Source organism: Pseudophryne corroboree, chromosome 5 (genome assembly GCF_028390025.1).
Source record: "Pseudophryne corroboree isolate aPseCor3 chromosome 5, aPseCor3.hap2, whole genome shotgun sequence".
NCBI lineage: Eukaryota > Metazoa > Chordata > Amphibia > Anura > Myobatrachidae > Pseudophryne > Pseudophryne corroboree.
Window position 1 is genome coordinate 510,309,379 of NC_086448.1, and position 13,580 is coordinate 510,322,958.

Consider the following 13,580-nt stretch of genomic DNA (forward strand, 5'->3'; position numbering starts at 1 on the left):
CTCCTCTGTTATCATACTGTTAACTGGTTTTGATCACAAGTTGTACGGTGTGATTGGTGTGGCTGGTATGAGTCTTACCCGGGATTCAAAATTCCTCCCTTATTGTGTACGCTCGTCCGGGCACAGTACCTAACTGGCTTGGAGGAGGGTCATAGGGGGAGGAGCCAGTGCACACCACCTGATCGGAAAGCTTTACTTTTGTGCCCTGTCTCCTGCGGAGCCGCTATTCCCCATGGTCCTTTCAGGAACCCCAGCATCCACTACGGACTCCGAGAAATAGAATTATCGGTAAGTAAATTCTTATTTTTTTATTTTACAGTGAGACCTGCTGGCAACAGGCTCACTGCAACGAGGGACTAAGGGGAGAAGAAGCGAACCTACCTGCTTGCAGCTAGCTTGGGCTTCTTAGGCTACTGGACACCATTAGCTCCAGAGGGATCGACCGCAGGACCCGTCCTTGATGTTCGTTCCCGGAGCCGCGCCGCCGTCCCCCTTACAGAGCCAGAAGCTAGAAGAGGTCCGGAAAAATCGGCGGCAGAAGACTTCAGTCTTCACCAAGGTAGCGCACAGCACTGCAGCTGTACGCCATTGCTCCTCTTGTACACCTCACACTCCGGTCACTGATGGGTGCAGGGCGCTGGGGGGGCGCGCCCTGAGCAGCAATAATTAGACCTTGGCTGGCAAAATAATCACAATATATAGCCCCAGAGGCTATATATGTGATAAATACCCCTGCCAGATTCCATAAAAAAGCGGGTGAAAAGTCCGCTGAAAAAGGGGCGGAGCTATCTCCCTCAGCACACTGGCGCCATTTCTCCCTCACAGCTCCGCTGGAAGGAAGCTCCCTGGCTCTCCCCTGCAGTCTGCACTACAGAAGGGTAAAAAAGAGAGGGGGGGCACTAAATTTAGGCGCAGTATATAATTTATAGCAGCTATAAGGGGATATAATTCAGTTAGTCCCTGTATTATATAGCGCTCTGGTGTGTGCTGGCATACTCTCTCTCTGTCTCCCCAAAGGGCTTTTTGTGGGGTCCTGTCCTCTGTCAGAGCAATCCCTGTGTGTGTGCGGTGTGTCGGTACAGCTGTGTCGACATGTTTGATGAGGAGGCTTATGTGGAGGCAGAGCAGATGCCTATAAATGTGATGTCACCCCCTGCGGGGCAGACACCTGAGTGGATGGACTTATGGAAGGAATTACGTGCAAGTGTCGACTCCTTACATAAAAAATTTGACGACATGCCAAATGCGGGACAGCCGGCTTCTCAGCTCGTGCCTGCCCAGACGACTCAAAGGCCATCAGGGGCTCTAAAGCGCCCGCTACCTCAGATGGCAGACACAGATGTCGACACGGATACTGATACCAGTGTCGACGACGAAGAGTCTAATTTAATGTCCACTAGGGCCATTCGTTGCATGATTGAGGCAATGAAAGAGGTATTACACATTTCTGATATAAACCCAGGTACCTCAAAAAAGGGTATTATGTTTGGGGAGAAAAAACTACCAATAGTTTTTTCCCCCATCTGAAGAATTAAATGAAGTGTGTGAAGAAGCGTGGGCTTCCCCCGATAAAAAATTGGTAATTTCTAAAAAGTTACTAATGGCGTTCCCTTTCTCGCCAGAGGATAGGTCACGTTGGGAAACACCCCCTAGGGTGGATAAAGCGCTCACACGCTTGTCAAAAAAGGTGGCACTACCGTCTCCGGATACGGCCGCCCTAAAGGAGCCTGCTGATAGAAAGCAGGAGGCGATCCTGAAGTCTGTATATACACACTCAGGCATTATACTGAGACCAGCGATTGCTTCAGCATGGATGTGCAGTGCTGCAGCTGCGTGGTCAGATTTCCTGTCGGAAAATATTGACACCCTAGACAGGGACACTATTCTGCTAACCGTAGAGCATATAAAATACTCAGTCTTATACATGAGAGATGCACAGAGGGAGATCTGCCGACTGGCATCTAAAATAAGTGCTCTGTCCATGTCTGCTAGGAGAGGCTTATGGACTCGGCAGTGGACAGGGGATGCAGATTCGAAAAGGCACATGGAAGTTTTGCCTTATAAGGGTGAGGAGTTATTCGGGGATGGTCTCTCAGACCTAGTTTCCACAGCAACAGCTGGGAAGTCAGCATTTTTGCCCCATGTCCCCTCACAGCCTAAGAAAGCGCCGTATTATCAGGTACAGTCCTTTCGACCCCAGAAAAACAGGCGGGGAAAAGGCGGGTCCTTTCTGTCCAGAGGCAGAAGTAGGGGAAAAAAGCTGCAACAAACAGCAGGTTCCCAGGAACAAAAGTCCTCCCCCGCTTCTTCCAAGTCCGCCGCATGACGGTGGGGCTCCACAGGCGGAGCCAGGTACGGTGGGGGGCCGCCTCAAAAATTTCAGCGATCAGTGGTCTCGCTCACAGGTGGATCCCTGGATCCTTCAAGTAGTATCTCAGGGGTACAAGCTGGAATTCGAGGCGCCTCCCCCCCGCCGTTTCCTCAAATCTGCCTTGCCGACAACTCCCTCGGGCAGGGAGGCTGTGCTAGAGGCAATTCACAAGCTGTATTCCCAGCAGGTGATAGTCAAGGTGCCCCTACTTCAACAAGGACGGGGTTACTATTCCACACTGTTTGTGGTACCGAAACCGGACGGTTCGGTGAGACCCATTTTAAATTTGAAATCCTTGAACACATACATAAAAAAATTCAAGGTCAAGATGGAATCGCTCAGGGCGGTTATTGCAAGCCTGGACGAGGGGGTTTACATGGTATCCCTGGACATCAAGGATGCTTACCTGCATGTCCCCATTTACCATCCTCACCAGGAGTACCTCAGATTTGTGGTACAGGATTGCCATTACCAATTCCAGACACTGCCGTTTGGACTGCCCACGGCACCGAGGGTGTTTACCAAGGTAATGGCAGAAATGATGATACTCCTTCAAAAAAAGGGAGTTTTAATTATCCCGTACTTGGACGATCTCCTTAAAAGGCGAGGTCCAAGGAGCAGTTGTTGGTCGGAGTAGCACTATCTTGGGAGGTGCTACGACAGCACGGATGGATTCTAAACATTCCAAAGTCACAGCTGGTTCCTTCCACACGCCTACTGTTCCTGGGGATGGTTCTGGACACAGAACAGAAAAAAGTGTTTCTCCCGCAGGACAAAGCCAAGGAGCTGTCATCTCTAGTCAGAGACCTCCTGAAACCAAAACAGGTATCGGTGCATCACTGCACACGAGTCCTCGGAAAAATGGTAGCTTCATACGAAGCAATTCCATTCGGCAGGTTCCATGCAAGAACCTTTCAGTGGGACCTGTTGGACAAGTGGTCAGGATCGCATCTTCAGATGCATTGGCTGATAACCCTGTCTCCAAGGACCAGGATGTCTCTGCTGTGGTGGCTGCAGAGTGCTCATCTTCTAGAGGGCCGCAGATTCGGCATACAGGACTGGGTCTTGGTGACCACGGATGCCAGCCTTCGAGGCTGGGGGGCAGTCACACAGGGAAGAAATTTCCAAGGACTTTGGTCAAGTCAGGAGTCGTCCCTACAAATAAATATTCTGGAACTGAGGGCCATTTACAATGCCCTAAGTCAGGCAAGGCCCCTGCTTCAAAACCAGCCGGTACTGATCCAATCAGACAACATCACGGCAGTCGCCCATGTAAACCGACAGGGCGGCACAAGAAGCAGGATGGCGATGGCAGAAGCCACAAGGATTCTCCGCTGGGCGGAAAATCACGTCTTAGCACTGTCAGCAGTGTTCATTCCGGGAGTGGACAACTGGGAAGCAGACTTCCTCAGCAGACACGACCTACACCCGGGAGACTGGGGACTTCATCCAGAAGTCTTCCAACTGTTGGTAAACCGTTGGGAAAGGCCACAGGTGGACATGATGGCGTCCCGCCTCAACAAAAAGCTAAAGAGATATTGCGCCAGGTCAAGGGACCCTCAGGCGATAGCTGTGGACGCTCTAGTGACACCGTGGGTGTACCAGTCGGTTTATGTGTTCCCTCCTCTGCCTCTCATACCAAAGGTACTGAGAATAATAAGAAGGCGAGGAGTAAGAACGATACTCGTGGTTCCGGATTGGCCAAGAAGAGCTTGGTACCCAGAACTTCAAGAAATGATATCAGAGGACCCATGGCCTCTACCGCTCAGACAGGATCTGCTACAGCAGGGGCCCTGTCTGTTCCAAGACTTACCGCGGCTGCGTTTGACGGCATGGCGGTTGAATTCCGGATCCTAAAGGAAAAGGGCATTCCGGAGGAAGTCATTCCTACGCTGATAAAAGCCAGGAAAGAAGTAACCGCAAACCATTATCACCGTATTTGGCGAAAATATGTTGCGTGGTGTGAGGCCAGGAAGGCCCCTACTGAGGAATTTCAGCTGGGTCGTTTTCTGCACTTCCTACAGTCGGGAGTGACTATGGGCCTAAAATTGGGTTCCATTAAGGTCCAGATTTCGGCTCTGTCGATTTTCTTCCAGAAAGAACTGGCTTCACTGCCTGAAGTTCAGACATTTGTAAAGGGAGTGCTACATGTTCAGCCCCCTTTTGTGCCTCCTGTGGCACCTTGGGATCTCAACGTGGTGTTGAGTTTCCTGAGATCACATTGGTTTGAGCCACTTAAAACTGTGGATCTGAAATATCTCACGTGGAAAGTGGTCATGTTATTGGCCTTGGCTTCGGCCAGGCGTGTGTCAGAATTGGCGGCTTTGTCATGTAAAAGCCCTTATCTGATTTTCCATATGGATAGGGCAGAATTGAGGACTCGTCCCTAGTTTCTCCCTAAGGTGGTATCAGCTTTTCACTTGAACCAACCTATTGTAGTGCCTGCGGCTACTAGGGACTTGGAAGATTCCAAGTTACTGGACGTAGTCAGGGCCTTGAAAATTTATGTTTCCAGGACGGCTGGAGTCAGGAAAACTGACTCGCTTTTTATCCTGTATCCAATAAACTAGGTGCTCCTGCTTCTAAGCAGACTATTGCTCGCTGGATTTGTAGCACAATTCAGCTGGCGCATTCTGCGGCTGGATTGCCGCATCCTAAATCAGTAAAAGCCCATTCCACAAGGAAAGTGGGCTCATCTTGGGCGGCTGCCCGAGGGGTCTCGGCTTTACAACTTTGCCGAGCTGCAACTTGGTCAGGGGCAAACACGTTTGCTAAATTCTACAAATTTGATACCCTGGCTGAGGAGGACCTTGAGTTCTCTCATTCGGTGCTGCAGAGTCATCCGCACTCTCCCGCCCGTTTGGGAGTTTTGGTATAATCCCCATGGTCCTTACGGAGTTCCCAGCATCCACTAGGACGTCAGAGAAAATAAGATTTTACTCACCGGTAAATCTATTTCTCGTAGTCCGTAGTGGATGCTGGGCGCCCATCCCAAGTGCGGATTGTCTGCAATACTTGTATATAGTTATTGCCTAACTAAAGGGTTATTGTTGAGCCATCTGTTGAGAGGCTCAGTTATATTTCATACTGTTAACTGGGCATAGTATCACGAGTTATACGGTGTGATTGGTGTGGCTGGTATGAGTCTTACCCGGGATTCAAAATCCTTCTTTATTGTGTCAGCTCTTCCGGGCACAGTATCCTAACTGAGGTCTGGAGGAGGGGCATAAAGGGAGGAGCCAGTGCACACCAGATAGTACCTAATCTTTCTTTTAGAGTGCCCAGTCTCCTGCGGAGCCCGTCTATTCCCCATGGTCCTTACGGAGTTCCCAGCATCCACTACGGACTACGAGAAATAGATTTACCGGTGAGTAAAATCTTATTTTCCCTATAGATTGTAAGCTTGCGAGCCTTCCTACCTCCTATGTCTGTCTGTTATTGCCCAGTTTTCTTCTATTGCTGTTGTTCCAATTGTAAAGCACAACGGAATTTGCTGCGCTATATAAGAAACTGTTAATAAATAAAATGATAATGGTGCTTTCTGCGTGCATAATGGTGTATCCTGCATAGCTGCTTTTTGTAATTAAAACACCAATGTGCTGACGTGCTTCTGTCAGAGGATGTGATTGGGATGTATCTTTTTAGTGGTTAATAGTCCCAATCCAGTGTGGGGATTATAGCCAGCTCAGAGCGCCCCTCCTGCGCTCTGCACCCATGTGCTGTATAAAGTGAACTGGCGGAGCACAGCCTCTGCTATGCTCCGCTCCCCTCAGCCGCCATTAACACCAGCTTTCCATTCTAACGGATCGCTGGTGTGTAGTACTCACCACCTTGTCACCTTCTGGCAGCTGCAGGGGGTGGCGGCTGGTGCTGCGGGAGTGAGCGTTCGCCATCGGGGGCTATGCGATCATCACCATCAGGAGCTAATGGTGTCCTGTCAGCGGGAGGAGGAGCCATTAACTCTTTAGGAAGTTGGTTCCTGCTCCTTCCCCCTGCTTCCCACGAAGCAGGAAGGCTGTTGCCAGCAGCCTCCCTGTATTTTAGAACTTAGAAATATTAATTCCAGAACTCCATCTGTGGAGCTCCCTGGAAGTCTGTCCGGCTCTCTCGGCACAAATTCTAAACTGAGGTCTGGAGTAGGGGCATAGAGGGAGGAGCCAGCCCACACTATTAAGTTTTTATAGTGCCGAAGGCTCCACAGGACCCGTCTATACCCCTTGGTATTTATATGGACCCCAGCATCCTCTAGGACGTTAGAGAAATGGGAAAACCCACCGATTGTTGACGCATCGGTATCTAGATTATCACGTAAGATAGTTTTACCGGTCCCCGGGGCAGCCTCCTTAAAAGATGCGGCAGACCGCAAGATTGAGACCACTCTTAAATCTCTGTACACAGTTGCGGGGGTGGCCCAGAGACCCACTATTGCTTGTGCTTGGATCACTAGGGCCATTACAAAATGGTCAGGTAACCTAATTGAGGGGTTAGATTCCTTAAGAGGCGAGATGATTTCACTCCTGCAATATATACAGGACTCTGCAAATTTTATGGTGGAAGCCATAAAAGAAATTGGATTGCTCAATGCTTGCTCCACGGCCATGGCACTGTCAGCACGCAGGGGCCTATGGTTACGTCAGTTGACGGCGGATGTGGATTCCAGAAAGGGTGTGGAAAGCCTACCTTTCACAGGCGAGGCCCTATTTGGTGACGAACTGGATACGTAGATATCCAAGGCTACGGCGGATAAGTCTACATACCTTCCTTCCGCAGCCCCACCAGCTAGGAAGATCTCTGCTCCGACTCTACAGTCCTTCATAAAGCCAAGGGTTCTCCTACAGCCTTCAAAGGCAATAGAGGTAAATCCAGAAAACAAGCAACTGCAAGTTCACAGGAATAGAACTCAGATTCTGCTTCCTCAAAGCCTTCAGCATGACGGTGGACCTCTCTGCCTGGGAGACAGGCAGATGGGAGCCCGATTAAGAGATTTCAGTGTCATATGGGCGACGTCATGCCAGGATCCCTGGGTCAAAGAGGTCATCGCCCAGGGATACAGACTGGAGTTTCAGGAACTCCCACCTCACAGATTCTTCAAGTCAGGCTTACCAGCTTCTCAGGAGGCAAGTATAAATTTACAGGATGCAATTTAAAAACTGGTACAGACTTAGGTCATTGTTCCAGTTCCACCTCAGCTACGGACCAGGGGTTTTTTATTCCAACCTGTTTGTGGTACCGAAACTGGACGGTTCGGTGAGACCCATTTTAAACCTCAAGTCGTTGAACCCATATTTACGGGTGTTCAAATTCAAGATGGAGTCTCTGAGAGCGGTGATCTTGAGTCTGAAGGAAGGGGAATTCTTGGTGTCTCTGGATATCATAGATGCATACCTTCATATCCCGATCTGGCCGCCTCATCAGGCTTATCTCAGGTTTGCCTTACAGGACTGTCGCTACCAGTTCCAGGCTCTGACCTTTGGCCTCTCCACAGCTCCGAGGGTGTTCACCAAGGTAATGGCGGAGATGATGTTTCTCCTACGCAAACGGGGAGTGAACATAATTCTGTACCTGGACGATCTGCTGATAAAAGCACCATCCAGGGTGCGGCTATTGGACAACATTGCCCTCTCAACTCGACTACTCTGGGATCACGGGTGGATTCTGAGCCTTCCAAAATCTCACCTGGAACCAACTCGGAGGCTTCCGTTCCTGGGGATGATACTGGATACGGAGGTACAGAAGGTGTTCCTTCCATTGGAAAAGGCAGTGGTGATCCAGTCAATGGTGCAGGATATTCTAAAACAAACCTGTATATCGGTGCATCTCTGCATTCGCCTTCTGGGAAAGATGGTTGCCACTTACGAGGCACTGCAGTATGGAAGGTTTCACGCAAGACCCTTCCAGCTGGACCTGTTGGACAAATGGTTCGGATCGCATTTACACATGCACCAGTGGATTCGTCTGTCGCCAAAAGCCAGGATTTCTCTTCTGTGGTGGCTCCAGACTTCTCACCTGACCGAGGGCCGAAGGTTCGGGATTCAAAATTGGATTCTGCTAACCACAGACGCAAGCCTCAGAGGTTGGGGAGCAGTCACCCAGGGGGCACACTTCCAAGGAAAATGGTCAAATCTAGAAACTATTCTTCCAATCAACATTCTGGAACTAAGGGTCATATACAACGCCCTTCTGCAGGCAGCCCATCTTCAAAATCAGGCAATCTATGTTCAGTCGGACAATGTAATGGCAGTAACGTACATAAACCGACAGGGTGGAACGAAGAGCAAAGCAGCAATGTCAGAGGTAACACGGATTCTCCTCTGGGCAGTAAAACACGCTGTGGTGTTGTCGGCAGTCTTCATTCCGCGAGTAGACAACTGGGAAGCAGACTTCCTCAGCGTGACACGTCGGTGGGGAATTCCACAAATCGACGTGATGGCCTCTCGTCTCAACAAGAAACTCAGGCACTATTGTTCCAGGTCGAGAGACCCACAGGCAGTGGCGGTGGACGCTCTGGTGACTCCATGCAGAGCCGTAACGAAGGGGGGGCTAGGGGGGCATGTGACCTGGGCACCGGATTGGAGGGGGCGACGCAATGCTTACACCCCCTCCGAGTCCCGATGCGCACAGGTCCCTTCGTCAGAGCAGCACAAGGCTGCCGTGTGATGAAACTGAAAATAAACTACAGCTCCCAGAATCCCTTGCTGCGGGAGCTGTAGTTAACTTTCAGTTTCTTCTATGTGGACATTCGTGTGCTACCTGTTGTGCCCTAAGAGGGGGCACAGGGAACAAGTTACTCCAGCCCCCCCCCCCCCCCCCCCCCCCCCGCTGCCTTTGATCACCGCAGCAGTGCACTGCTGAGCTGGAAAAATGTATGACTGCAGCCTAAGGTCCGAAAAAGGGGCGGAGCTACACGGCACTGTGCTCACAGTGACAGGGCAGCCAGCACCATCGAAGAGAGGAGGGGAGAAGAGGAGCAGCACAGCACAGCTTAAATAGTGAGTGACACACAGTGAAGGGGCACTGTATGTGTGTGCAACTACTACATGTGTGTGTATGAATGTGTTGTGCATGTGTGTGACTGTATGTGAATAGGTGTGTCACTACATATCTGTATGCGTGCTTGTGTGTCACTGTATGTACGTACGTACGTACGTACGTACGTATGTATGACTATGTATGTATACAGGTGTGTGACTATGTATGTGAGTGAATGTATGCGTGCGTGTATGTGTTTAGATGTGTGACAGTATGTATGTGTGTGATTTTACATATGTATTAATGTATGGGGTATTATTTCCTTTTTCATTTCATCTGTAGCCCAAATGTCTAACTAAGGGGGTCATTCTGAGTTGATCGCACGTAGCAACTTTTTGCAGCCCGTGCGATCAACTAGACGCCGCCTATGGGGGAGTGAATTTTAGCATAGCAAGGCTGTGATCACTTGTGCAGCCTGGTATGCTAAAAAAGTTTTGTGTAAAACAATACTAGCCCTGCAGTTACTTACCCTGTGCGATCGATCCAGCAATGAAGGTCCTGGAATTGACATCAGACATCCGCCCCCCAAACGCCTGGACACACCTGCGTTTGGATCTCCAAATCCGGAAAACGGCGAGTTGTCGCCCCAAAACGCCTTCCTCCTGGCAATCTTCTTGCAGTTGCCGCTGCGACCGCTTTCTTCGTACGTGGCGTCACTGCCTGGAGACTGCCGTCACCGGGCAATGACGCGCCTGCACAATGCGGCCGCTGCACACGCACAGTTCCGACCCGTTCGCACCGCTGCAATGAACCGCAGCGTGCGAACGGGTCGGAATGACCCCGAGTCCAGCTAAATGTCTAGAAAAGAAGCTATATAGCCGCTACCAGCCCTTTGCTCTCATGGAGTATATATGGGTTGGGGTTACGTGGCCGGTGCACGGTCAGCATACCGACACCAGGATCCCGGCCGCCAGAATGCCGTCAGGGGGTGAGTGTAAAAAAGCCCCTTGTGGGCTTCGCTGCGCTGGCCACAGGTTCTATTCCCGCTCTATGGGTGTTGTGGACACCCATGAGTGGAAATAGCCCGTTAGCTGGTACTGGCTGATGGCATTGTCAGCCTTCTCACAGAGTTACACGTGGTGGTGGTGGTGGGTTGGTTGTCTGTGTAGGGGGGGGGGGGGGGGGGCCGCCGGATTACTGTTTTGCCCCGGGTGACAAAAATCCTAGTTTCGGCCCTGCTCCGTGGGTCTACCAGATGGTGTATGTGTTTCCACTACTCCCACTGATCCCAAGTATTCTCAAAAGAATAAAAAGGGAAAAGGTTCAAGCAATTCTCATTGCTCCGGATTGGCCAAGAAGGGCTTGGTAGTGAAGTCCGGAGAGCGGCTGCGGTGAGGGTGACAGAGTCTCTGGCGGCAGCGGGCATTTAAAATATGGTGCCGGTAAGTGAGCCAAACAGGTGCCGCCACTGCCGGTCCTTGAGCTCTGATTGGCTGACGGCCGGCACCATATTAAAAATAAAGGGAGGAGGAGTGCCAGTGACTGCCCAGGCCCGTGCGCTCCGTGAGCTACCGAAAATACTACGGTGAGCTACCTGTAGCTCGCGAGCTATGGGTTGGAGATCACTGGTCTAAACATTACCACCGGATTTGGAGGACGTATGTGTCTTGGTGTGAAAACAGTAAATTTCCTACTGTGTAATTTCAGCTGGGTCGTTTTCTGCTTTTTCTGCAGTCAGGAGTGGATGTGGGCCTACGCCTGGGTTCCTTAAAGGTCCATATCTCAGCCTTGTCCATTTTCTTCCAAAAGACGGTTGGCATCCCTCCCTGAGGTTCAGACTTTCTTGAAAGGGGTTCTGCACATCCAGCCGCCCTTTGTGTCTCCCACGGCACCTTGGGATCTCAACGTGGTGTTGCAGTTTCTACAATCTGGTTTGAGCCTTTACAGGAGGTTGATGTAAAGTTTCTTACGTGAAAAACCGTCACATTGCTGGCCTTGGCTTCGGCAAGACGTGTGTCGGAATTGGGGGCATTGTCTCACAAGAGCCCCTATTTGATTTTTCATGAAGATACAGCTGAACTCAGAACTCGTCAGCAATTTCTTCCAAAGGTGGTGTCTTCGTTTCATATCAACCAGCCTATTGTGGTTCCGGTGCTTACTGACACCTCTTCCACTTCAAAGTCCCTGGATGTTGTGCGGGCTTTGAAAATCTATGTCAAATGGACAGCTCGTCACAGAAAATCGGACTCGCTATTTGTACTCTATGATCCCAATAAAATTGGGTGTCCTGCTTCCAAGCAGTGTATTGCTCGCTGGATCAAGCTTACTATCCAGCATGCTTACTCTACGGCAGGTTTGCCGGTTCCTATGTCTGTACATGCCCGCTCTACTAGGTTGGTGGGTTCTTCCTGGGCGGCTGCCCGGGTGTCTCGGCCTTACAGCTCTGCCGAGCAGCTACTTGGTCTGGTTCGAACACGTTTGCTAAGTTCTACAAATTCGATACTTTGGCCTCTGAGGACCTTCAGTTTGGTCAATCAGTTCTGCAGGAACCTCAGCACTCTCCCACCCGGTCTGGGGGCTTTGGTGCATCTTCATTGTACTAATGTGGACCCCAGTATCCTCTAGGACGTAAGAGAAAATAGGATTTTAATTACCTACCGGTAAATCCTTTTCTCGTAGTCCGTAGAGGATACTGGGCACCCGCCCAGTGCTTCGTTCTTCCTGCATTGTTACTTGGTTAAGTAATGTTGGTTCAGCTGTTGCTGTTCCTGTTTCATGTTTGTTTAGCATGGCTTTCCTCTTGTTGTGTGTTATGGTATCCTTACCTATCCTTCTCTCAAGGTATGTCAGTCTTCTCGGGCACAGTTTTTAGACTGTCTGGTAGGAGGGGCATAGAGGGAGGAGCCAGTGCACACTATTGATTTCTTAAAGTGCCCAAGGCTCCTAGTGGACCCATCTATACCCCATGTTACTAATGTGGACCCCAGTATCCTCTACGGATTACGAGAAAAGGATTTACCGGTAGGTAATTTTAAAATCCTATTTACCCTAAATCACCTTGTATTTGATCTATTTTGCCTCCTGTCGATATCCTCAGGACTAGGGGTGGGGAAATTTTCTAAATAAGTGAGCGGCAAGTAAAGGACTACAAGATTGGCAGGGGATGTGATAGTAAGGCGCCATAAACGTGTAGTGGGGATTTTCATGTTGTTGGTATGAAATGTAGACTTTGGTGAGGATACATTGGTTCATGACACTAAACACAAGGTTCTCCGCTTTACAGTAATAAGTATTTTATAGTTTCAATATGGACATCCACATCTTAGCTGGTGATAATGTTATTGTCCTCAATAGTAATTAAGATGTCTCTATTTCTGTATTTTGCAGGTTGCATCTGATGCCAGAGGGCAAACATAATCTCCATCTAAAATATGCTGCAGAGTTTAACAAACTAGTCGAAGATTTCTTATGCTCAACATGAGTTTTTCCATTGGTTCACATTGTGAGGTATCATAATGAATAAAACACTTTTATTTGTATATTGTGTCTATTGGGGGAATAAAAACAAACTAATCACGAACTTCATGGAAAAAAAAATGTGGCCAGTTTTGTGCCGAGGGGAAAAACTGGCAAAATATCTGTACTTTCTGTGCTACTAACGCAGTGGTAGACTCTCTACAGCTTACTGTGGTCAGCATGTGAAAATTTGACTTATAAATCTATTGTTATTATTATATCAAAACCTGACCCAGTTTGTCTCTCCATAATACTGATCTGTTTTGAATTTCTTATTAGGACACATTGTAAAAAGTTTGAGTCTACACAATTGCAAATAGCTGGATTGGAGAAGCCACACAATAACCTCAGAATCTAGAAGCCTGCTTTACAATCGTACACCTCATATAATTCTGATCCAGTGTGTATGTCTTATAACAGCCAATGATCTTGCTGTCTAGTGCAGCTTTTAATATTGTGTTATGTAACAGTTTAAGCAATGTGTGCTACTTTTGAGCGGCTAGTCGTTCAATCTGTCAGGGAAATTGAACATTGAGCACACTCAGAGCATGTACAGTAACTTGCATTAGCCCAACAGACTGAGCTCAGGTAATTGATCTTTAAAAGCTAGAAATATATTGACAGAACCAGCCTTATCAGATCCCTACGAATCAGTGACATGAGAGACACTTCAGGGACAATTATTCTTTAGGTGCGTTAATATTGGTTAAGTCGACATAACAGC

The 13,580-nt window shown here is 49.2% G+C and overlaps 1 protein-coding gene across 2 annotated transcripts in view; it reads left to right on the top strand.

Moving 5' to 3' along the window:
• The window catches only part of BPHL (biphenyl hydrolase like), a 204,558-nt gene that overhangs the window by 170,428 nt on the left and 20,550 nt on the right, over nucleotides 1–13,580 (top strand). For both annotated transcript variants that reach the window (XM_063923064.1, XM_063923063.1), the window contains one exon: nucleotides 12,728–12,847. In XM_063923064.1, coding sequence (XP_063779134.1) covers nucleotides 12,728–12,821 — 94 coding nt within the window. In that variant the 3' untranslated portion in view covers nucleotides 12,822–12,847. The remainder of the gene's footprint in view (nucleotides 1–12,727; nucleotides 12,848–13,580) is intronic.